Below are 25218 nucleotides of genomic sequence, written 5' to 3'. Positions count from 1 at the left end.
AAACACGATAAAGTTAAAGGCTTCTCTCGCCTACTGCTAGCGGTTCCCCGCAACTTCATCTCCGACTGTCCGACCGCGACAGACCTGGAGTCCACTGTGGTTGGAACTGTGCAGTAATTTAATGGAAAATTTAATGAGTGAGACAGCAAGTGAGACATGGTGGCAAAGTAAAACACGTTACTCGCATAAAAAACTAGTGTACTTACCTGAGAAGCACAGAAAAAAAAGAGAAAGTAAAACAGTGTTGTCTGAGCTTGTTTGAGCAGCTCTGAGTTTAATGCCAGACTGCCTTGTGTTTATGCTGGTGGGATTTCTGGTACTCTTGCATGAATACTTGATTTCGCAAGTCCAGTCATCCGTAGAGGGGCTGTTTCGGTGGAGCTCGTATGTGAGGTAAAAACTGGATAGGAGCTTGAATAGTTGGACGCAAACGGGGTGTCTTGGCCTTGAGTTAACACTTCGTCTTTTGGGGAAATTACGTCTCTATCGTTGGTCGTGTAGAGACTGAACATTTTTACCCATTCCTCTTTGCAAATAGCTCATGTTGAAGACCTTTGGCAGAGAACATTAGTTTTAAAGCTTTTCCACAGAAACTCTATTATACTTAGGTCTGTACCTTGACTGTACCATCGTAACACACGAACATCCCAGTCTCCAGTACTTTGCGGTCTCTAGCCGCTTTTAATTACAGAACTGCCCGGTATTTAGAATAGAATAGAATAGAATAGAATAGAATTACTTTATTCATCCCAGCAGGGAAATTATTTCGCAGTTACAGCAGCATAGAGACAAGACACACAACAACCACCACTGAGTAGCAATTGTAGACAAGATAAAATAAGAATAAAATATGACATGCTGTCAATATAAAAAGCAGCTTAGAGCAGACCTTGCAAGGATTCAAAAATGCAGAACAGAGTGTATATGTAAATATATGTACAGCAAGTGTGCCACAGTGCAGTTGTGCGAAATTGGACTGATTAGTGCAGAACAGTGATTTAGCTTTTATTGTACAGTGAGATGGCATGTGGCAGGAAGGATTTTCTGGAAGGATTTAGGAAATGATCCCCACAGCATCATATTTCCAAATCTATGTTTTACAATTTTGATTATGTTTTTCCACAACTGCATCCCTGAGATGTCTGCTGTGATCCTTGATCGTCAACCCTTTTATTAACTAATGTTCCCTAAAAGAAAACCCTGTGTGGTCTTGACAGAACTGCTTTGTTGGTATGTAGCTACACACAGGAGGGCTTTATTTACTTACCTAGGTGACTTCTGAAGATAATTGTTTTCACTGGAATATATTTAGGGGTAAGAGAGAAAAAAACATGCTAAATATATATTCATGCCACTCAGTACAGAAGCTCATATGTGATTTGTTACAAGTTTCATATTCATGCTTTACTGTCACCTAAAGTCCTGACAAAGTATGTTGAATTTTGAGCTTGTTATGCAACCGAATGGAATAAATTCACAATATATTAACCCAAAGGCAAGCAAAAGCGATATAAAGCATAAGTGAAAGCAAAGTGAGCTAAGCAGCCAGGAACGTTTTATGTCATGCCACCTGCTGAACAGCTAAACTTCAACTTTGAAAGATGACTTGAGCATTTTGAAGGAATAAAGCTGCTTGTCTGCAGGGGGTCACACAACTCTGCTCAAAGAGCAACCTCAGGAGGGTAAAAAGGTTTAGAGGAGCTGTTAAACTCCACTTCAAAGTCAAACTGAGAAGAAAAACATTTAGACAAATAAAGGTGGGGGAGCTGCAAGAACCACATCAGGCAGTTTCACCGCCGTTTTCCCAGCCATTAATCAGACTTCTAACACTGTCAACTTCTCAGGTACTACGCATCCATCAATTTTTTCATTGCCGCTAATGTTCAGTCACAGTGGCTCAGGCGAAATGTAACATTAACATGAACCCATCAATTTCATGATTTTCCAACATCGATCAGCGGAACACATGAAGCCTCAAGGAAGCAGATTCTCAATCTAAGCAGAGGTAGATAGTCATTTTAAACATCTGCAGATTCAGTTCTTTTAGTGGTTGTATTTCAGTGAGTTCAAAAATACTTTATTTAAAAACAATTATTTTGTTTTTGTGTTGTAATTTCTAGCTCTGTTGTAAAAACATTTTTGCTTTGATTTGCTCTCAATTAATATGTTTTCTTTTGCACTTTGCTAATTTAGAAAGCAATCCACACAAAATCTGTTTTGTCTTTCTATTGTTTCTGCTTATCTTGTAAATATTCATAAAGTATTTTGCCGACACATATAAACGATCTAAATTCTGTTCTAGGTTTTAAGAAAATAAGTCAAAGGAAAAACCACAGAAACGCCTGAAGGTCAAAAGTTTGATGATACAAGTATCGGTATTGGGTATCCGCGGTTCTGGCCTGTATTTACGGTAAGTGATATGATCGGATTAATACCAAAATAAACAGCATAGCACTCCTCCACTGTGTAGGCAGCCATTGTCGGTGTGGGACAAAACATCTCCTTGTCAGTATTTTAATATTATTATTTAGAAGCTAAATTTGGAGTTTTCATTTGTTGTCAAACAGCAATTCCCCCCCTTCCCCCAAGTATCGAACAGAGTCGGACCGGTTATAAAGATTTTATTTTGATCTGATTAATTTTGAAATCTGTCCAGCAGAGGGCGTCATGGTCCCTGTTTCTCCTCCCTCTCCCGCCCTCTTTCTCTCCTCCTGTGTCTCTTCTTCTCTCTCTCTCCACCCTGTTCAGCGGTGTGAGCTCCCAGCCCGCTGTAGGAGCGTCTGTTGGGCTGGTGAGGCAGGGCAGCTCATCCACCTGTGCCGCGGATGCTGCAGCCGGAGCGGACCTGGCGTTACATGGCGTAGTTTCTGCATCGCTTACTTCTTGTCTCTCCTGAGGATTTTATTATTATTATTATTACCTTTTGTCTTTCCTCCTCTGGCATCTTTTCCCTCCTCTCCTCCCCGTATGATAGAGGCATCTAAAGTTGTGATGATGCCTCAGCTCGGCGTTTGGGATCTGTAACAGCCTCATGTGCAAGGGTGATATCCTGTCAGCCTGTGATTTAACAACACGGTCCTTTGGACGCGGATAAAAACATGGACTAAACCTTTGCTTCAACACAGTCAATATGGGATTGACACAGCTATTTCTGGTTCTTTGCTTATTTTGCACCTCCTCAGGTAGGACGCCTCTGCAACCTCTTGCAACATGTAGCTTTCAGGATATATGCAGTAGTAGAAGCGTATCCTGCGTAATCAGCATCCAATCTTGCAGAAGTTTGTCAAAAACAATTCAATTTATTGCATATTCTTGTGCAAAAAAAAAGAAAAAAAAAGTGCCACTATGAAGGATGTTCACCATCCAGCTAACAACCTCAGTAACAATATTCTTTGTTTGGAAATAAGTTGTAGGTTTTGGGGTTGACCCTGCCCTGCGCATCAGCGTCTTTGACGAACTAACACTTGGAGACGGAGGCTTTGATGGAGTTACTCAGGTCCAGGGCTTCCACAGCGAGTCTAGAGCGTTCCATTTTCAAGGTACTTGAAACACACTTCCTGCTGCATGTTCCTATCTGGTTATAGAAAAAAAAAAAAACACATGCATGATCTGTCCTGTGCTTTTTAGAACTGGGCATAGTACAGCCCTGAAATGCTTAAGTTGTTTTTTTTTTTGTCAGAAAATCTGGGGATATTATACTTCGATATATAGCTGCATCGTACTGGATTATTTGCTTTGTCCACTGCAGGAATGATCTTGTGAGGCAGTCCCATCTGCCTCTTTTCAGGACTTTCAAGACAAACATAATGCAGCCCTAAAATCCTGAAATTTGACCCATGTAGATTTTTTTCTTACAGGTCTGCCAGGGATGCCTCAAATACCATTATATGCCGATATCTATATAGCATCATATACACAGTAAACATACACCAGAGTTGATAGATTTTTTTCTGTAACAGGAAGGAGCTCGGGAGGGGGGGGGGGTCCCACCTGCCAGAACAATAGGCAGTACTAGGTCATGAAACAGTGGGGTGTCCAGGGCAAGCAAAAAGGGGGGATTGTGCAAAGAATATGTTAGTCTTGTTCATGTTATGCGAATGTAAAGATACAATATATAGATCTGAAAAGATATTTCTTGAATTCACTGGCGATTCTCTTGGAAGGCTTTCCGGAAGTAAGTCGTCTATTCTCCGTTTCCAGTCGTTAGCTGGGCAAAACGGAGTTGCCAGAGCCACACTTGCGTAGCTATTGAGTTTTTAATTTCATCCACACCCGTGTCACATCTTTACAACCCACTGCGAGCCAATATGATTGCTGCTGACAACCTAATCACAAGGACAGAGATAACTTGGAAGCAGAGGCAGAACTGAACATCTCCTGACGTTTTAAAGGGATTATTGTTGTCCTGGAGCCAGGGAAGCAGCGCCGATCAGCTGCCAGCGCGTCTCTTCCCTGATATCTTCTCATCTCCCAGCACGCCCGTTGAGGCGGCGTTGCGTTGCCGTGCTGCGGCGGCTCCGGCATCCTTTGCGAAGGCGTGTTATTTGATGTCTTCTGTGTAGATGACACTCAAAAGGTGCGCTCTAGACCCAGGCAGAGAGTCGGAGAGGGCTAAGAAAGAAAAGGAGTTAAACATAGACGCTTATTGAAAGAATCTCCCACTGCTTTTTCTGTAACAAGGTAAAAAAAAGAAAAAAAGAACACAAACTGTACTTCGTCTGGCACCTTTCCGTTTCTTTTTACCTCCACTGAGCACACGCAGTCAGGTAGAGCGGATGGTGTGTGTGTTATTTATGGCAGAGCTCGCCTCCATCCTTCATTCGGGATGTCTGTGTAAAGTCGGTGGTGCTGATGCTGCTGGGCGAGGAAGAAGAGGAGGAGTAGAGGAGTTGGGAGGGGGGCGGATGCGAGGCAGAGCAGACCTGGGCCTCTGCTTGTTTGTTATCAGAAGCAGACAGCGAGAGCCTCATTCGGCAGAGATGCAGAGTCGGGGATGATGAGAGGGAAAAAGCGGGGTAGGCTGTCTGCCAGCTGTTTGATAGACTGTGTTGATACCTCGCGTATGGACCCGCTTGACTGGCCGGGACCGGCCGAGAGGGCCCCCACGGTGACATTCCGATGCTCATTAGATAGCAGGCAGAACATATCCATGGCTGTCCTCTCCGCCGCCTGCCTGCTGCCAGAGGAAGGGAAGGCTGTGTCTCTCTGAGTGGCTGGGTGGAGGCAGGAGGATGAGTCTTATTCTCCATATCGAAATGTATAGCGAATATACACATATTTGTGATATCTCTGGATCTTTGTCTGTCAAAGTAGGTTTTTATTTGTTCGAGAGTAAGAAAGAAGAAGGCTTGGGGAGGGAGGAAGTTGGTGCTGAGGTTTTTTTTTTTTTTTTTTTGAAGGGAGCTGTCAGTGCTACAATGCATGGCATCAGGAGTCCTCAGAGATAGAGGCGGGGGGAGAAAAGCCCCCCAGGCCATGCTTCTCTAATGTCCCGATGCCAGGTGATGCTCAGATACAAATGATCACATCACCCTCCTCCCACACAGTTTTCAGGATCCACATTATTGCTCTGTAGGAGCAACAATAACTAAAAGAAAGGAGGGGGTTTGGGGGGGGGGCACACCCAGAAGCACTCCCCTCCCCCAGCGCACGCCCAACCTGTGTGGATGGATCAAACTCATTTGAAGTGCAAACAGCACAATTTAAAAGCATCCTTTGAGCTGTGTTGCTGGGCTCGCTGTAATTGCAGCGTGTAGGGGTGTGTTTGTGGTTTGTGAATATGAATCCTGTCTGTCTCTGAAGCACCGATTTTTACGCCGACTGAACACCGTCAGTAAGATGTCTCTGTGTTTGTTGTGCTTATGATGTCGCTGACTGCAGCGACAGCTAAGTGCAACAGAACGGAAGAGGCTCATTTATTATACAGCCGCGCTGCGCGCGTGGGTGTGCGTGTGTTTGCGTGTGTGTGTGTGTGTGTGTGTGTGTGTGAAGAGCAGTAGGAGTGCGGTTCATCCTTACAATGTTGACATTATGTTGAAGCATATGGGAAGGATTTATACTTTTTGTCTGAATATATCTGAGTTGGTGCGGAGCTTTAAAGTGGTAATCCTCTCAGTAAACACTAAATCAAGGCTCTTTTTCACACGCTACCCTTCTTCAAAGATAAACAGCCTGTTGTTTGTGTTACTATCGTTAAACGAACCATAAAGCAGTCCAGTGAGAAAACTCTAAGAAACCGCCATGGCTGTTTTGTGTAATATTGCAACACATTGTGATGCTGGCTTTGTTGGCACCATCAAGAAAGCACGCCGAGAACCTTTCAGTGAAATGCATGTTGGACCTGTGGCATGCTGGGAAATCTGAAAGAGTCTTGCTCATTTGATGGCTCGTCTGACACCTGAGACAGATAACTATGAACCTACACACATTTAAAACCTTAATTTTATTCTACTGGGGTTTTACTTACGAGAGATGTAATGAAAGAAACTGATACATGGTTTTCAACATTTTCATTTATTTGTGTATGCAAACACTACAGGTGAAAAAAAATATTAGGGGTGTAACAATTAATCATGTTGAATCAATTATTGAAATAATCACCAGCTAATTTAGTAATCGATGAATCGTTAAGTGAAGTACGCATACAAAATAAGCTGTTTGGTGCAGGAAACAACAGTCAAATCAGTAATTAAGCTAAAGCTAAACAAAATCTATACATTTTGAATTTAAAATAATTTTTAAAAAAAGTATTTGTAAACATATTCTAAAAAAGTGGCATAAAACTTCGGTGGGCTCAAACAAAAATTCTATTAGCCAGAGGATCTTTTTCCAAGTGTTCGTTGCTTTGCCTCCATGGTTTGTGGCAGGATTTCTAATGACTTTCTTTCAGTAAGGACTGTCGTGTTCCCTCTCTCTCACAGACGGCAGTTTTGTTGAGATTTCGATTAATAGTCGCACCGTCAGCCGACTCTCCCACCTGAGCTGCGAATCTCTGCAGCCCCTCCAGTGTTGTCACAGGCCAGATTGCTGCTTCTCTGATTAAAGCCCCCATGTCATTTTGGATAGATTGCCACGTCTAGGTTAGGTCATCACATTAAAAAGCTGACTAACTAGCCTGAGCGCTTCATTATTCTGTTTTTTTAAGGTAATGTTCTTAACAAAAACAGCTGGACTTATACTGAGATTATTTCACACACAGCTTGACTACCTAGTTGCTAAATATGTGTTTTATGGATACAACTGGGTGCAGTGAGTGCATTTGATTTTTAATACAGTAGAGAAAAAAAGCTGAATTTTCACAAATTTTTACCTTTCTCAAAGCTCTTCAGCTTTTAATTAACCGTAGTTGAAACTGCCGTGTCTTTAGTGGCATCATTAAAATTACTCACAATTATTCCAATTAGAAACCAAAATGCAAAAAAATAAAAAATAAAAAATTGCAACCAAAAGTGCTTTGACCTTTTGCGACTAATAATGAGGAGTTAATTGATGTTAACTTTTGCAGCAGTAGCCTGTTAAATCTAAAGGGTTATTTCTCTTCATCATTCACCTTGTGGTGCCGACTACAGAGAGAGTCAGACTTTTCTAAGCTGGTGGGAAACAAATTTCAAAGTTAAACTTAAGCTTTTAAGGACGGAGTCGAGCAGATCAGTGGGATTTTTCCCTTAAGTTTAAGTCGTCCTGGTGGGAAATTCCCTCTTTTTACTTTTACAGAAACATTCCCTGGCTACACCACTGTAGAGGCATAAGAAAAGAAAAAAACCACTATACTAATATATTCCATGTATATATATTTCTAAACAACATTTCATTAGGAAATAATGTCTAAATGTATTCCCTTCTAAATAAATCAGGGGGGAAAAATCTGCAGTCAGCAATCAAACCAATATCATTTTAATCTTTGGTGATGAGTTTCAAGTTTTAAAGGTAGTAAGCCCTCAATGCCATCACAATAATCTTTAAAAAGCTCCTACATATTCTACAGCAGGTTCAAGTTGGGATTCTGTCCAAAATGTTAACGCTACTTCCAGTCAGAGGAACATTTTTGGCAAAAATTAAACAATTACTGTAAACCTTAATCTATCAGGTGCATGAATTTTGGGCTGAATTGTCAAAACTGCTAATCAAATTTGTACGAACATTTCACCTATCACTATGAAGTGTTTTGCAATCGCCAGGTGCCCGATGTGTGTTTGAATGTAAAACGTAACTAAAGACAGTTTGTTTTATTTGAACAAAATAAGATAAAAATGTGCAAGTTGTAGAGAAACACATTTTATTACTAGTTTTTTTTCCCGTTACATGTTTATTTTCCTGATTTCGGAGACGTACACATCTACATGTTTACATCCTAAGGCAAATGTGAGAGAGCCGCCTGGCCTCGATTACAACTTTCGAGCTGAATTCGAACAACCTTTGAACACAGTTTTCTAGTCTCTTCAACATAGTGCTTTTTTTGCTCTACTCTGTCGCATTGCAAAAAAAGTTAGCCAATCTTATGACTGACATTATCCCCAACTCCCTGTGGTCAAAGTCATCTTTGCTTGCTGACTTCTGAGGCAAAGCCGATCCACACAGGAGAGCGAGTGACCATGGAGAGAAAGTGATTTCTTTTCCCTCGGGGCAGTTATACAGTTGGGTGGCTGGAATGCTGTCATTAGCTCTGTGTATGTGTGAATGTCAGACGGGCAGACACTGAAGAGGCGATCTGAGAATTGGGGAGAAATTGCTGGCCGAAGCAGTCCTAGAGGTGCCCTTCGTTCGGCTTATTTGTTCCAGAAGAGTGAAGCCTTGGGAGGGTGGTGTGGGGGGAGGCGGGCTTCAGAAAATGCAGATTGCCTGTTGGACTGACTTGGACTTGAGTTATTGCTACGCTTGAATCAAAACTCCTAAAGTTTACTGAACTTGGTGAAATCGTTCTTACCTTGAAGAGTTGCACCGTTCCAGTTTTAAATACCCATTTTAGTTTTCCTTTATGTCTGATCACCTGCTTTCATGATTTTTTGAAGGTTTATAATTCATAAACTGTTCTGTGTAACCTTATTTTGCTTAGCAATTAAATGCAACAATGACCACTGGAAATCTACTGCTGTTTCCATTGTAAAGACAGTAGCTTTGAACCTAAAAGAAAATGGAGGAATTATAAGGTTATCCCCATTTATGCATCAACGCTTATATTTAGAACCTTTTACTTTTCTTGTAATCTAAAACTAAACAAAGTGAATCAAAAAGCATGCTGATTGTTGACGAGTTTGCAGGCAGAAAAACAAGTGTGATTTTTTCTTTTTTTTTTTTAGTATTGGACCTGAAGATTTTAGCATGAGCAGGTTAGAGGAAATTGTTGGATTTTGATCATTGGCTGATTTGTGCATTGCTTATATTTTATTAATCTTTTGATGCAGTTCATTCTGCATTGGAGGCACAAAGTAGCCGTTAGTTTTTAATATGTTTTACTCCAGGGTGTTAGCTTAGTTCTAAGAATGTTCTGCTGGTCATTATTGTTTTATATTTTAGTTTTTGCTGGGAGTTTTCTTCAGTCACAGTTTCAGCTGATAGTCCGGTAGACCTTGTTTGATTGGATGACCAAGATTGCAACATTTGTTACATTTTCAGCTGGGGCGATTCACTTTCGTTGCATGGTGTCAAACGCACCAAAATCTTTGAAAAACCTGTTCACCTCCTCGCCTGTGGGGGGCGCTGCACCAAGAACCACTGGAGGAAACAGCATGAAAACTTCTGAAGTAGACTGTTGTGAATGCTCAGTCTAGTTAGCATAGCTACCAATGACAGCAGATAAACATTTTTCCTGTAATGATATGTTGTTTTTCCACTGTTAGCACATTTAGCGTGAATGAATGAGGTTGATTGACAGCACTAAGACCCTCCTCCTGGTTCTGATTTGTTGTTTGTTTTTGGAACGTTGCATTTCTTTATCCAGTAATAGTAATTCAGGGACGAGGTGGAGGAGATTGATTGTTTTCACAGATTATCTGTCTCATAACAAACTGTCACAACATGGTGACAGCTTTAACAAATATGGAGAAAACAATTTTTTAAATTAAAGTTCTATACTGCAGCTTGAAGTCTGGATTGCTTTATGTGTATTTTGCATGTTGCCCATGACTGTTGCTCGTGGGGAGAGACATTTCAGTAATCTAAAACTAACTAATAGAAAATATTTAAACAACCTACTTGCACACTGTATGTGGACTGTTGCATGTAAAATTCATGAGCAGTAAATATTGTGCTAGTTATCAGTATTGGACCAAAGAAAGCAAGGCAGTTGCAAGCTTTTAAAATTGTGACGCTTGATAGGTCAAATGGACTCAAAAAGTTTTAACAGCAGCTGCGTGGGGGGGGGCCCAATTAAATTTTTTGTCATGGGGCCCAAGGTTCCTGGCAGCGCCCCTGTAAACAAGACTGGTGTCTGAAGCTTTTAATAAGTAAATATTTTTCCGCATGTGACCTATCTGTCACCAGAAGAGCCAGTCAGAAAGAGCACAGGTCATTTCATTGCTAATATTTTGTTAAACTCAGAACCACTAGCATGGTTATGCTAGGTTTTGTTCTACTGTAAGGAAAGCTCTGTGTTATCTAGGAAACATTAAATCATAATTTTCAGCTTTTGCTCTGAAGATCTTAGTTAATTTCAGCCTACTGTTTTTTTTTCCCCTAACTTTTGAGCTCTTCTCTAAACATATTCGACAGTCGTTATTGTTTCCCATTGTCGCTCCTTTCTCTGCAGCGCTGTCTAGGAAGTTGGTCTGAAGCTCGGTTGTTTTTCTTTCTTTCTAACGTGCACACCAGGCTTATCCCGTTGAGTTATTTCTTAACACCGCAGCCTGTAAATATCTTGACTATTTTGTCAGAAACCATCTTGCAAGTACTGTCACGCTGTGCTCTTATGCACTGCAAATGTTATGCTGCCACAAGAATTCACTGTTAAAGTTTCCCTGCAGCATCAGTACAAATTGAATTCAGGATGACCCGGTAATTCTGACCAGAACTCCATTCAGGATTTCAATAGCTTTTGTCTGGACATGTGTCCATATGAACTGAAACCCTCCCTGCTGCATTATTCTCTTCCTTTATATTGACTCTGTAGTTGCAGGGCGGTCAAAAAGTTCCCCACTTTTATTGCACATCTTCCAGTCGGCACCTGTTTATCTCCAGGCATGCACTTACAGCAGCGTGTGTGAGCTTTGACAGTAATGAAAGCCTTTGTGTTTGCTGCGACTTGGAGGTTTTATTGTCGCCGTGAATCCTCCTGCAAGATTTTCTCCTGGCTTTGGCGTGTTCCTGTGCATCCAGCAGATAAAATATCTCACTCGGAACAAGTTCAGTTCTTCCTTTTAATGGAAAACATTCATCCTGGGAAAATAGTGTAGCTTCAGATGCTTTTAGGGCAGTGATGTCTTCCTTCCACATCTGATTTCAACTGCATATCTAATGCAGAATAGTCTTGGCTCTGGGTTTTTAATCTCATCTCATGGCTCACCCGGTCTTTACTGGTGGAGAGATTGCTTATTAGCAAAATGCTGTGGAAAAGCTGTAGGAGGTGTTGTTTTGTTCTGGGAAACCACCAGGTGACTGAGAGCGAAAGTCCTCATTATTTGCCTACAAAAGTAACGGCAAGCTAGAAAGACTGTTTTAAGCTTCCTCTCCTAGTAGAGGAAGAAATATGAGACGTAATATACAACCGAGGTGAACTTCTGCCTCTCCAAACAAGCATCGGAGATACCCTTAATCTTAAATAAGCGTAGATTGTTTACAGTGTAAACCATCTGTACTTAGAAATGAGATGAGAGAAAAGCCTTTGGTGAAAAAACTGGGATTTCAGTAAATTTAAGATTCAGTGTGTTGTTAGCACAAACATTGTATAAACCTTTAGACATGAATTATTGCAACCGCATTGGGACGATATTGCGACGGACCAATACAAAGTCACACTTGTTTGTGAGGTGGAAGTAAAATGATGCAATTACACTGTCTCCACCTGCTTTGAATTGTTTGTTCCTCTTTGCAAAATAGCTCAGGTGGACTACATTAATAAAAAAAAATAATTAATCGGTGAACCACAATTTTAAATTGATGATTTTCTCTTGGATTCATATCCGGCCTTTGACTGGGCCATTTTAACACACAAATGTGCTTGAATCTAAACCATCCGTGGTTTGTTTGCTGTTTTAACTACATGGTTTGATGCAAACCGCAAACAGGGCCTCTTACGTCTCTCTTTCAGAAATGTCTCTTTCCTAAAGAACAGATTCGTGGCGTGTTGACAAGTAGTGGTCATCGACAGATTATCCCACTTGAGTCGTGGGTCGCCGCGGCTCCTCCAGATTTTTCCAAGGGCCTCTTGGCTGCTTCCCTGATCAATACCCTACTTTCTCAGCCTGTCAGTTTAGTTGGACAGCCATCTCTTGCTAAGTCTGCAGTTGTGTCTTCCTTTTCCCATTTTTGTATGATGGTTTAGAACGTGACCCTTATTAAGCTCCTCCATGTCCTCCACAGAAGTCGCATCTCTGATGTCTGATGTGTTCATGATGGTGTTTGTCCTCTAAATTTCTCTCACAAACCTGTGAGCTTTAGATATTTTGAGATTAAATTTTTACGCAAGGAGAGTATTTGGTGAAACAAATGTAAAAATAAAGGAAGCTAAAGGAGTATGACTACTTTTGTTTTCCAGGTATGTGATTGGGATACAGGGTTTTAAGGCCAGCTGTTAGAACTCCAGTCGACAAACGTATAAAATAAATCATGAGAATTGCATTTTAAATGGTCACATCAGAATCTGGTTCACTGAATCATCTTTTTATAGCTGCTTTGTGTCAGGATTTCACATCGGGGTGGTCGTTAGGAGCAGGTGGCTGCCCCATCCAGGCGCCTGCCAATACATAATCGACCAAAGGCCTCGTCAGCGGGGCTGCATTGATTTGGCAACAAGGAAACGCTGACTGGCTCATCACAGCTTTAAACGCGCATTTATGTATGTTTTTCAGGAATACAGAGACGTCTGATGCTTTGCTTGTCTTAATCTTAAGCGCTTTTCACGGCCAACCGCATGTAGATTACTCTTACCACAGCAACGAAATGAGCGCCGACCTCAACCCTATAATCCACTAACGTGCCATTTGACGCAGCCTCTTGCCCTAAACATGTAAAAGATGGTGATGAAAGTCAGACGCGTATGGGTCAAATGTTCCTGGCTGCCAAATCAGCCCAGTGTAGGAGGTTCCCTGGTCTTCACCATCCCCCTGTCTGTATCGGACCCGCCCTGACACCTGCTCCCACTGTGATTATTTTGCTCAAGATTAAGATGACATGGTACTCCCTGTTCAGTCTGCGGCCTGGCTAAAAAAAAATAAATAAATAAGGAAACCTATTTATAGCTTCGGATAAAATAATGTCCATTAATCTCAGATTATTTCCAACAGTACCATTTGGATTTGGTTGCTAAGCAGGATCTACAGATTGCTGCAGATTAGCGCTAGGCAGCACTCTTTTTGCCGTCATTGGTCCATCTGTCCCACGTCAGCCAATGGCAGAGATCGTGTCTGTTGATGTAAAATGCATGAAACATTTCTTGTCGAGAGCCTTTGGCGAAGCACAAATGTAGAGAAAATTGGACAGAATAGTAATTAAGCATACAAAAGGGGAAAATGCCGAAGTATGCCAGCAGAATCTTAAAATCCAAGTCATACTTTATTCTTCCCGATATACGTGTTCATTATTCTCTGTATTTAGACTCCATAGTTGGCCCGGCTACCAGCCTTGCATTGCGTTGGGTAAATTGGCTACTCCCACCAGCTGGAAGTAATCTAAATACTCTGAAGAAAAGCTGCCACAGCATCCTGGAGTGCTTGAGTGTGCCAGGGTTAGTTTGCTCACTTCCCATAGCTGGAAGTGAGCCCTTTGATGTGATTACTTCTGAGAAACGTCATCATTTATGGATGCCTCCATTAAAGTTGCACAAAGTTTTGTTGGAAAGGAGAAAAGAGCGCACAAAGCATGGGAGAAGGGCGTACGAATGAGTGACACACAACTGGCAAAAAGTTCTCTCCTGCAGGGTTATTAGCATTTCACTTGTTCTCCTAAAGTCACCTGGCTTCATGTGTCAGGTCTTACAAATAACCAAGGAGGGAGTCGATAGCTGGGAAGAACGACTTGCACTATTTGAGAGAATATTCTGACAGACCATCAGCATACTGGTTGTAAGAGAAACTGGTGTGTATAAAAAGGCCTGAGCGACTCAAACCAAGGTCAACTGGATTGTGGCCGTTGACGTGTCAGAGCATCTCTAAAATGGCAAAGCTTGCAAAAACAATTGCAGTCCAGGAAGAGTGAGTGCATTTCTCACTAAGGCTCTCGTTTATCACAGGTGAATACAGCAGAAAAATGGGTGTGTGGACATTTTTACTCTCATTTTCGGATGCATCTATTTGGTGTAAGTGTGGGATACACTCAGATCCTGAAGCGGCTCTTAAATTGTCTGCAAGTTTATGTTATTGCGGACCTGCGGAGCAAAGAAAATGAAGCTTTGTTGGGTGAATTACAAGCCCATTCTGGTGCTAAATGATGGATAGAAGCGCAACGTTTCAGCTGATCTTTTTCCAGTGGGTTATATTTCTTGTATTTCTCCTTCTATCAGTTCACCTTGGATATTACAGAGGCTGATTGCACAAATGTGCCACAAGCTATGCAGAGTTCTCTAGGAGACTTGTATAATCAAAGAGAATTATATGAGCTAGCAAAATATATTCCAATGTTTATAGAAGTTTAAGATATACCTTCTGTCATCTGTTGTAGCAGTCCTGGTTCTTGGTATCGAATTTCTTGATTTATTCAACTTTAAAACCATCTGTGCACATGTAAAATTTAAAAAGCTTGCTCGTTCATCTTGCGGCACTGTCTCTTCACATCATCATCTTCACAAAGATCACTTCTGGATACACGACCTAAGAAATTTCACTTTGCTCGCCACGTCCAATAATTAGCCTGCTAAATAAAAAGATGGGAAATGTAGCTTCTGATCTTCCTTACTTGTAGCAACACTAAGGAACAACAACACTTTTTTTTAGGGTTAAGCCAATTGTCACACTTTGTGTAACTAGCAATCACTTAGCGCTTACAATAATTTAGCTTGACTGAGACATACAAGATGAAAAGTCCAGGAGAATATATTGCAACTTGCCTGACTCCCTTAAATACAGTAAAAAGGTTTAGACATTTACATAATAGGATATATTTTCTGAAATAGGGAATATTTTAGCTCTGAATCATTAAAAAAGTAATACTAAAACCTTGAACAGCATGTTCCATTTTGCATAATTAGCTAAAGAAATTAAAATTTTTATAAAGTATATGTCTCTGCTCAATACTCTGCTGTGCAGTAGTGTCTAATTTGATGCTTTGCAGTGTAATGGACTGATATGGGTTTGAAGGATGTCAGACGGGCTTTATCCAGCAGTTATAAATCTGTGACTTTTCTTTGAGGCAAACTCTTAAAATATCAAATTAACACACAAAATTTGCAGAGACTATGTTTGTGTTTCAGGCTTTTTAGGGTGTTTTTTTTTATTTATCAGGAATCTTCTGTTCCTGAAAAGGAATTTTTTGTTTTTTTATTGTCTTCGGATCAGCTGGATCAGAAAAACCAAGCTAACCGGGCTGTTGAGTTGAAGTCCTAATTTTTACCAGCAGTAAACGCGCTGTTTCATGGATCACATGTGGGGCAATCATTTGTTTTTCTATCTAAAAACAATGTTTTGATTCATGAAGTCCAGTGTGCGAAAGGATCAGCGTTAACAGTTCTACAAGATGTTTGAAATAGATTGGAGAAAGTTTGGTAAACCTGAAGCCCAAAAGTTAGCAACAAAAGAATTAAAGCTGCTATTTACTATTATAATTTTTATCTTTTCTAAAAATGTGTTGCTAAAAAAAAAAAATCTGCCAATCTGAACGGCTCATGGGAAGAGCTGTGCTGCTTAGTCTTATCAAAACACAGAGCATGCCTCGTTTCTGAGCACATTGAGAAGCTGCTAGTTTAATTCAGCAACTTCCTGATTTAAAAAGGTCAACAGACACTTGCCGTACTTGGTTGCCATATTTTCTAGTCTTCGCCATTTTGAAGAGAAATGAGCCAGTACTCATTAAAGATTTATTTCTTTAAATTTGTCACTGTTTTTTTATCTTTCTGTGCTCACTACAGGGACCTCAAGGGAAGTAAAAGCTCCTGCTACAGTTTCTAAACGGATGGTCCAGAAGCTTAAAGGCAAGAATGAGTTTACTGTGCTGGCGACCCTCAAGCAGGATCATCTCAACTCAGGAGTCATTCTCTCCATCCATCATTCTGAGCACAGGTAAAACCAATGAGCTTCTTGTTTCTCACAGTTTTCGTTTGATTCCAATGTCTCTTTAGTCATTAAAGAATACATAAGAACAGCTTTGTCTATTTTTTCAGATGTGTGTGAGCGTTAATTTATCATGTGTATTTGGAGCTGTAAAGTAGGATTTTACAATTCTAGTTGAAAGCAGATATGCACATGCATGTTAAGAAGACATTTAACAGTCACTTGTAGCCGTACAGTGTCTGATTTCTTTAAATCCCTTACCAGAGTCATAAGTTCGCTTCCACGGTCAGGAGCACACCGAACTAAAAATTTGAGGTTTAAACGGTAACAAAAATGCAGAAATGAAAGGTCGCTTGGAGAGGAAGAAGCCATTTCTCCAAAACAAACATTAAAAGTCCATCTACAGTTTTTCAATCTTATTGTTTTATAAAACACGTCCTGTGGTCAGGATGACCACTGTTACATGTGGAGAAAAAAAGCTGGCAGGGCTGAGAACACACTCCTAACTTGGGTGGTAGCATCATGCTGTGTCGGTGACTTGCTTCAGGAGAGACTGGTGCACTTAAGCAAATATGTATTACATGTGATCAAAAAGAGTTTGGTGAGGTTGATGATTGAACAGTAGCCAAAATGTGACATACTATAAAGCCAACTTGTGATAAATTCAACTAATTGACCATAATTGCAGTTGCATTCAAAATTTAAAACATCTCATTTAGTCATATCAACAGATTGAATGTCTGCAATCAGTTAGCATCTACGTGTTTTACACACCGGCTAAACAAATGCAATAGTTCCATTTAAATGCTGATGTGTTCGTCATCGTCCACAGGTGCTGTAAGCGCGGAGTTTGTAATTGTGAGCCGCAGACCCTGTCTGCACCCGGTATGCTAATGCTTCTATTAGTTTGTGCTAGCTGAGCCGTTGGACGATCAGAACAGCAATCTGACTTTCACATAATGCACTGATTGAACAGTTTGTACATTAAAGTCAGTCCTGAGCAAAGAGCTCCCAGGGATGTTAATGACTTTCCCCCACCGCTGATTAGCTTTCCCAGCCGCTCAGATTCTACAAAGCAGCGCTGCGTGGTTTCATTTGGAAATGTGACAAGGACTAATTCAGCATCAGAAGTGTAAGCAAGTGCACTTCCAGAGCCAGGATTAATGTGCATGCATGGCTAGGGGAGAGTAAATCTATTAGATGTGGTTTGCAGATAAATCAGTTCTATTGCTACTCTTTCATGAACGTCTTTCTTTTTTTTTTTTTTACTTTGAATGATGTTTCCAAGAAGCAACTTTTCTTTGACTAAGCCTGCCTTTAAAAGCAGAGATGATGTGTGTGTGTGTGTGTACTGGCAGCTCTTTTCATTAATGTCTCGTGGTTGGTAAATCTCAGTGCTGGGGAGAAGAGGATTCTCCTCGAATACTAATACTCCAATGTAAACAGTCGAACAAGTAGATGCTCTCCATTGTTGGCCGCTGCTGATGTTGCATCTACCAGCCGTATGGCTGCTGGTGGGATTACATTTAAAATATTGTCGCTGATCTGAGCAATTTGAGTACACATTTTCAAACGATCAAGGCGTTTAACTGATAAAGGCATTACTTATCTGGATGTTGTTTTTTTGTGTGTTTTTTTTATCCTGATGGGTGACTGATGCTACTTTCATCTTTTAGGTTTCTGGAGCTTGAGAGCAGTGGCCAGCGCAGTGAGGTGCGTCTTCATTACCGCACCAAAAGCCACCTGGACCACACTGAGGTGTTCCCCTATAGCCTGGCCGACAACCAGTGGCACAAAGTCTCCGTGGCCGTCAGCGCCTCCCACGTCATTTTACACGTCGACTGCAACAGGTAAGAGTTTTGGGATCCGTCGACCGGGTCTTACAGAAATATTCGTCCTTGAACTATTTCACTCCTTGTCTTGCTTGCAGCCACAAACTTTCTTGACGTAAAAGTAAAATGAAAAACTGGAAATTGTGAAATAAATGATACGTGATTTTTCAACCTTAGCTGTGATTTCTATGTTTGAAATGTTCACACAATAAATCATTGGAGAAACCATTTTGCATCGGACAGAAACAACTCGCTTTTGTGCTAAAATAGTTGAAAGAGCAATCCCTTTTGAATAAACGAACGCATTGAAATTAATGCTACAAATGTGGCAGAGTATTAGGGTAGGAGTAAGAAAATAAATGCAGATGCAATTACGAGAATAAAGCCGTAAAATTACAAGAATAAAGTTAAAGTATTACAAGAATAAAGTGATGATATTGCAAAGCTAAACTTGTACGAGAATAACGTCATAAAAATTTGAGAATAAAGTCGGAATATTATCACAACAAAGTCGTGGTATTGTGAGAATAAAACCATAATATTACAAGAATAAAGTCGGAACATTATGAAAACACAAAAAAACTGCTGCGGTGAAATGAGGATTGTAGGGAATACAAAGTAAATAAGTAAAAGTAAGTAAGTATTACAAAGTAATACTTTGGTATTGGTTTTACAAATAAGGAAATACTTAATCTGTTGACACATTTGCATCATTATCAGAAGCAGGACACATTACATATTATGACTTTATACTTGTATTATTTTGACTTTAGTCTCATATGACTTCATTCTTGTAACGCTGTGCCCATTCTCATAATTTTATTACATTTTTATTCGTAGCCCTAAAACTCCATCATACACAGACATAGAAGCCGAGACGATAAGAAAACTGTATACATTTTATTATCACAACGGCTGGCAACAAAAAAGCATCCGGGATTTTGGCCCAGTTTGCGTCTGCAGTGGTTTTGCCCCATTTAAACACAACTTTCATTACATTTAGGTGAGACGCTTTCGAGGGATTGCAACCTTATTTTTTATTGCTCATCAAAAATAACAGAACCTGCATTGCTGACCCGTCGTAATGAGTCAAACTGAATGAAAAAAAACCCTCTTCTGATTTCCACAAAATTGTTTCACACAAATTGGGAGTCACCAAGGTTTCAATTAAGCTCACCTCACTTCCTACATGTTACAGAGACCTTGAATTCTCCCACTTTTACATTTGCACCTGTCGTATGAATGTTATTGGCGTGTTACTGCTCGCGTATGACGATGCTTACCTTGGCACAGCAAAAGGAAGCAGACGGCGTCACCATGTGCGCTGCTGAGAGCCCGTGACCGTTTGTGCTGTCCTTCGGGGACAAAGTTTACAGGAGGATTTTAAAGAGCAGGTCCTACAACATAGAGAGAAACTGATGCGATGAAAAGAGTAAAGGCCACCAATTGTGTGTTTAAGAATGTCAACTTTAAGTCCGTTGTGCTTTTGTTTTTTAGGATCTATGAACGAGTGGTGGATGCGCCATTTATGGACATTCCTGAAGATACTTCCTTCTGGCTCGGACAGAGAAACTCTGCTCACGGCTTCTTCAAGGTCAGCACTTCTCCCCCAGAATATATTAATGCTGATGCTTGTCTTGATCTGTCATATTAGCTGGCAGCTAATGCTTCGGGCGCTTCCTTTCCTCCCCAAACCCAATTTCGGTTTGTCTTCTCATTCTGCATTTGTCTCATTTGGGGTTATTTATTATGGCTCTGGGATTTAATTGCAAGCATTTCTCAAGGCTTGCCATTTTAATTTGAAGGGTTGTTCGACTCACTCTATTAGAATGGAGATTTTTTTTGTTGTTGTTGTTATTATTTTCATCATTTTTTGTTCTTTTTTCCTTGGTCTGCAGCAAAGCCCAGCACAATTATCTCAGCAACTCCCACGATGCTGATTTGGGAGAGATCATTAAATAGCCTGTGGACTGAGCTCATTGAGCCCAGAATCTACAGTTCTGTCTTCCAGTCGGAGACAAACAGTATATCATCACTTACATCCAGCGATGTGCTTCAGAATGTCTCACCTGGGGAGACACTTCAGTGCAGAAATATCACTCTACCTCCAGGTGTTACTATTACAGTCAGTGTGCTTTTGACTAGCTCTGTGTGTGGCGGTCTTCTGCCTGTACGTACCTGTCAGCACTTCACCCACTGCGTTCTGGCTGTTTGTTTCCACTGTGTTAATGTTGTTAAACAAAGACACCCCAGTTGTTGACCACAAATCTCATCCAGCAGCGTCCCTCTTTGATTTTGTGTATCTTGATTAGCTGCTAGCAAGACGGCTCTCCTCGTTTAAGAACACACGGCATGTGATGTGATGAGAAAATAACAAGTGAGGCACCAAGAATGTGAGAGCTGACTAGAATGCGGTGACAATGAAATTATAAAAGTTTTTTTTTTTAAATCAGTGAATGCATCGTACTCTTGTCCTGCCAGATTGTGATAACAGCGTAGAGCTGTGATGTAGATGTTGTCAATAAGAGTCTCAAGATTAGATATTTTTGGTACTCATTGTTTTTTTTCAGAATAAAATCAGGTACTTAAAAGGAAACCTTTTTTTCATGATATGTTGAGATTTGTCTTTCGTGGGAGAGAGTGAGAACAAGACTTTCATCAAACAACAGGAAGGCAGAACGGAGCGCAGCAAAGTTTCTGTTTCATCCTCATAACCTTACATCCTGTTTCTGTCATGATGCTGGATTTGGAAAGGCTTTCTAAGTCTTAAGGTAGTCATTGACTGTGGAATACATATGGAAGCTGTTGCTTTATTGTTGCCAGCTGTGCTAACTGCTAATTTGAGATGCTAAAAACAGCTTAAAAATGTTATCTCCTTAATAATTTTTGAATTTGTTTTAAAACAGTACAACGCTCTATTATTTTAATCAACATTAAGACATTATCCTTTCTCATCGCATAAATAATAACACTTTGAAGGATCTGAATTGGCAACATTTAATTTCCCTTCGGGATCAATAAAGTATTTGTGAATTTGAAGTTGAAATAAGAAGTAATAGAAAGAAGACAGAACTTTTACAGTGTTTCTATGTCATTCAGACCACACAAGGTGCTTTAAGACGAGCGCTACATTCACCCAGTTGTACTGATGTCTGGATATGACGTTTGCTCAGTTTGAACCCTTCCCTCCAGAGATTAATTATCACAGATAGGACAAGCTGACTAATAATTAGAATAGAAGGCAAGACTGAATAAGTTGTCAATTTCATTTTCATTTCATTTCAATAGTGCAGAATTTCATGGTCTAATTTTTTTGTTATTAAAAATCAAAGTTTTATCACGCCTTGTGAGAGCCCTTGAGATCAGTATATCTCCCCACAGATGGTGTCTTTTTACATAAGTTTAGAAAGTGGTTGATTGCATCCCCACGTTGCTCCTCGTTGTCTTAAACAAGTGTCCAAGTTAAATGAGCAGATGAACAGTTATGAAGAATTAAAATTACAGCAATCGTAATACTCAGGGGGCTAGGGGATTTTCTTCTTAGGTTAATTGTTCTTTTACACTTTAAATAGCTAAAACAGTTAAATATTCCTCTTTCCCTCTCCATATGCTTAACGTAAGTTTTCATTTACTGTTAGTGCTCAGTGGAATATCCCAGGCGGTTGATTTCTTTATACGTCTGTTCATTTATTAGACACCTGACAGCTCTTTTCCTTATTGCAATGCGCCAGCTCTCCCAAAATGATCCAATAAAATGTGACAGATTTCATATAAATCCACCCGGTTACTAAACCTCACTCACAAATTTGTCACATTAGTTGGTTAAACGCTTCACTGTGACTCTACTGCATATTTTGTCGTTCGAGGAAGAATTCACCACAGCGGCTGGAGGTTATGAAATTTGCACCGTGGCCACAACAAATGCACTTTTTTCGTGGTTTCATGACAATTTTGATCCCCTATCTCCTTCTGGTTTTTTATTTATTTATTTATTTTTTCATTTTTAGCGCTCGCTCGTGAAAAGGTGCCGCGTCATTTCGGCTGGATTTTAAATTTACGGCCAACAAATTGAAGTGGCAAGACAATTTAAAAAACAATTTCTCCTAAGTTGTGCTGCTCCACTTCTGTAAGGGTAATAAACGCTCTCGAGGAGTGTACTGGGCCAGGTTGCCATGGCAACTGAGTATCTGTGTTTAGATGTGTACGTTTAAGGGGTGGCTGGTGTTTGGACAGAGAACAAAAGGCTATCAGTTTGGGTCTTGTGCATCACGCCGAGTCTGAAGCCAATGTTCATGCTTGTGAGAAAACACCATACAAAACGATCGATTTCACACACACACTAATTTCCCCATGATGTATTTTTTAACCTAACTTCCTCCTGGCCTCCATATATGAGATGACTCAACAGCCTTGGTAAGGCTCAGACTAATAAATATGTTTTTGCTCACTCTCAGATTCACTGCCTTTTCCCTCTTTTAGCTTGTTTAATTCCAGAGATCCGTTCAGTAAGCAGGTTTTTATTGAGTCATGGCTGACTTAATGTTTGTTTGTTTTTTCTTCTTTTGCACCTTGTTTCTTTAGCTGAAGTTAAGTGATTTTATTTTCATGCACCTATTTAAGATTTCAACAGTTTAGCAATCGTTTTTGCAAGGATAATGCTTGGATTTTATGTAAAAGACCTACAAAAGATGCATAAATGTGAAGTGGGGGGTGAACAGATTTAAAAACAAAAAAATAATTCCATCTATGAAATGTACGGTATGCATTTGACATCAGCTCTGCTGCCTCAAGACTTTCGAGAACCGTCTCCTGAAGCAATTACATCTGCAAGTCTTTTAGGTTATGCCTCTTTCAGCTTGGCACACTCAGAGTCTGAAGTTTTTGCCCTTTCCTCTTCAAAATAACCCAAGCTTAGTCAGACTGGATGAATAGTGTCTGGATATTTTCCTTCCAGGCTACAGATCTTCTGTGGCCTCTTAACTTAACAGGCTTTGTTCCAGAACTGCACTGAATTATGCACTGAGGTTAGATACTCAGCTATACGCCCTGCTAGCCAGCCTGCAGTTATTTGTTTTGCTAAAACAAATGCTAACTTTTACAAATACTTGTTTTTAAGCAGTGTTACCTTAAAAAGAGTAATAACTAGAATTTTTTGGAAGTTTTAAACAGCTAAGTCAACCTCATTTATAATAAATCCAGGGTAGCCATCAAACGCAGCTAGCTAACAGCGCAAAGAAAAGGGGTGATAGTAAGGCTACTCTATAAACCCAGAAAAAGCTCTCTGGTAGGTCAATAAAGGGGATTTAAACTCCACGAACATCAGTGACGAAAGCTTTTGACGGTGATAATATCATGAAACCATAAACTGGCCCATGCCTGCTTAGAAAACTCTGTCAGGTTCTTAGCATTAACCTATGTTATCTCATTTTTATAGTCTCTCTGTTCACTGAAAGCTTCGCTAATGAAGACACTGCTTATATGTCTGTATGCAGGGAGTGATGCAGGATGTAGAGATCCTGGTGATGCCGCAGGGATACATCTCACAGTGTCCAGATCTGAACAGAAGTAAGTCTTTCTCAACTTGTTTTAGAAAATTTATTTTATTAGGAGAACAACTAATTTAATTTACACTTAGTGAGACTTGATTGTTCTATTATTTTCTGGTTTAAACCTTGGTACCTGTTGTGTAAAACTTTGATAATGTTTTTTTGTCTCTTCAATGGTTTCAACTGCTATCAAGAGACAAAGAGAAACTTGTCTCTTCAGCTGGTTTACGCTCTGTGAAACCACAAAATGCACCAGTAGATAATACATTTAGGGTATTCTCATTCTGCACTAATATCCACATACGTATAATTTACATATCACGTTGAAATTGCTTTTCACGGTGGATCTGTGTTGCTTGTTCTTTTAAATTTTTTTACACGGTTCAGGTGTTTTATTTAAGTAAACTTCTTTTCCATATTAAGAAGCTTTCAGATAGAAATAGAAGAAAGTTCTTTATTCCTGCTTTGTGATTATTTAGTGAAAGAAAGTACAGTTAATGTATTTGAATACATGGTCTAAAACTGTTCTGCGTTGTGTTTTGTGACCCAGCATGTCCAACCTGCAACGACTTCCATGGACTTGTGCAGAAAATCATGGAGCTGCAGGACATCCTGGCGAAAACATCAAGCAAGGTAAGGTGACGCGTTTCTGCTTGACATTTAATCCTGCTGGAAAAGATGAGCATATAGTCTTTTAACAAAACGAGTATATTAAAAGGTGTGAATTAAAGTGTTGCAACTGCAAAAAAAAAGAAAATATCAACTTGTGAATGTTCTTCTATCACTGGAAAAGACTGTTAGAGATATAACAGTCTTTTCCAGAGCTTCTTATTGAAGTAGTTTGATTTCTGATGCAAATACTGATGAGCAGATTTATGAAGGTAATTGCAACCTAAGCTTTCACATATTTTTAATTCTCAATTTAGTTGCAAAAACATCAGCTCTGACGGCGATGTCCACATTTAACTGGCCTGCTGCTCACAGTTGTGTATATCTCGGTATATTATAGCCACAGCTAAAAGCTATGCATTCTCAAAAACCAGAGCTTTTTGAATCATGCCAATTGCACAAACAAATACCATCTGTCTAAAGCTGGTTGATAATTATGGGGCAGGGAAACAAAAACAAAAGAAAAAAACCAAACCTGCCTGAAGTTGTTTTGCCTCTCCCAAAAGAATCAAAAACATGTCAGAAAATGTAGAATTCTTCTGGTTGTACGGTGAAAAATAACTTGATATTTCTATTAAAATATTTTCTCTTTAAGTGGTCTTTAAAATTGTGATCGCTTTTTGAAAGAGAGAGAATACAACTGTTATTATTGTGCAGCAGATGCTTCAACAGCAACGGTCGATAAACAGATGTTAAATAAATTAAGGATAGAGACGATCCATCAGACTTACACAACCCTGATAATGAGACAAGGGACTCTGGTGAGAGGGAGGTGAGCAGACAAACCGCTGCAATAAAAACCAAAGAACCTTCACTTAC

At 40.0% G+C, this 25218-nt stretch overlaps 1 protein-coding gene across 1 annotated transcript in view; it reads left to right on the top strand.

Moving 5' to 3' along the window:
- Positions 1–2761: 2761 nt before the first annotated feature.
- nell2a (neural EGFL like 2a) overlaps positions 2762–25218 on the top strand; it is a 105580-nt gene continuing 83123 nt past the window's right edge. The window contains exons 1-7 of the mRNA XM_028044393.1: positions 2762–3182; positions 3408–3539; positions 16211–16361; positions 18029–18202; positions 19682–19778; positions 23677–23749; positions 24281–24363. Of these exons, the coding sequence (XP_027900194.1) occupies positions 3131–3182; positions 3408–3539; positions 16211–16361; positions 18029–18202; positions 19682–19778; positions 23677–23749; positions 24281–24363 (762 nt within the window). The 5' untranslated portion in view covers positions 2762–3130. The remainder of the gene's footprint in view (positions 3183–3407; positions 3540–16210; positions 16362–18028; positions 18203–19681; positions 19779–23676; positions 23750–24280; positions 24364–25218) is intronic.

This window comes from Xiphophorus couchianus, chromosome 2, assembly GCF_001444195.1.
Source record: "Xiphophorus couchianus chromosome 2, X_couchianus-1.0, whole genome shotgun sequence".
NCBI classification, from domain to species: Eukaryota; Metazoa; Chordata; class Actinopteri; order Cyprinodontiformes; family Poeciliidae; genus Xiphophorus; species Xiphophorus couchianus.
This window is presented reverse-complemented; position numbering and strand designations above follow the sequence as displayed.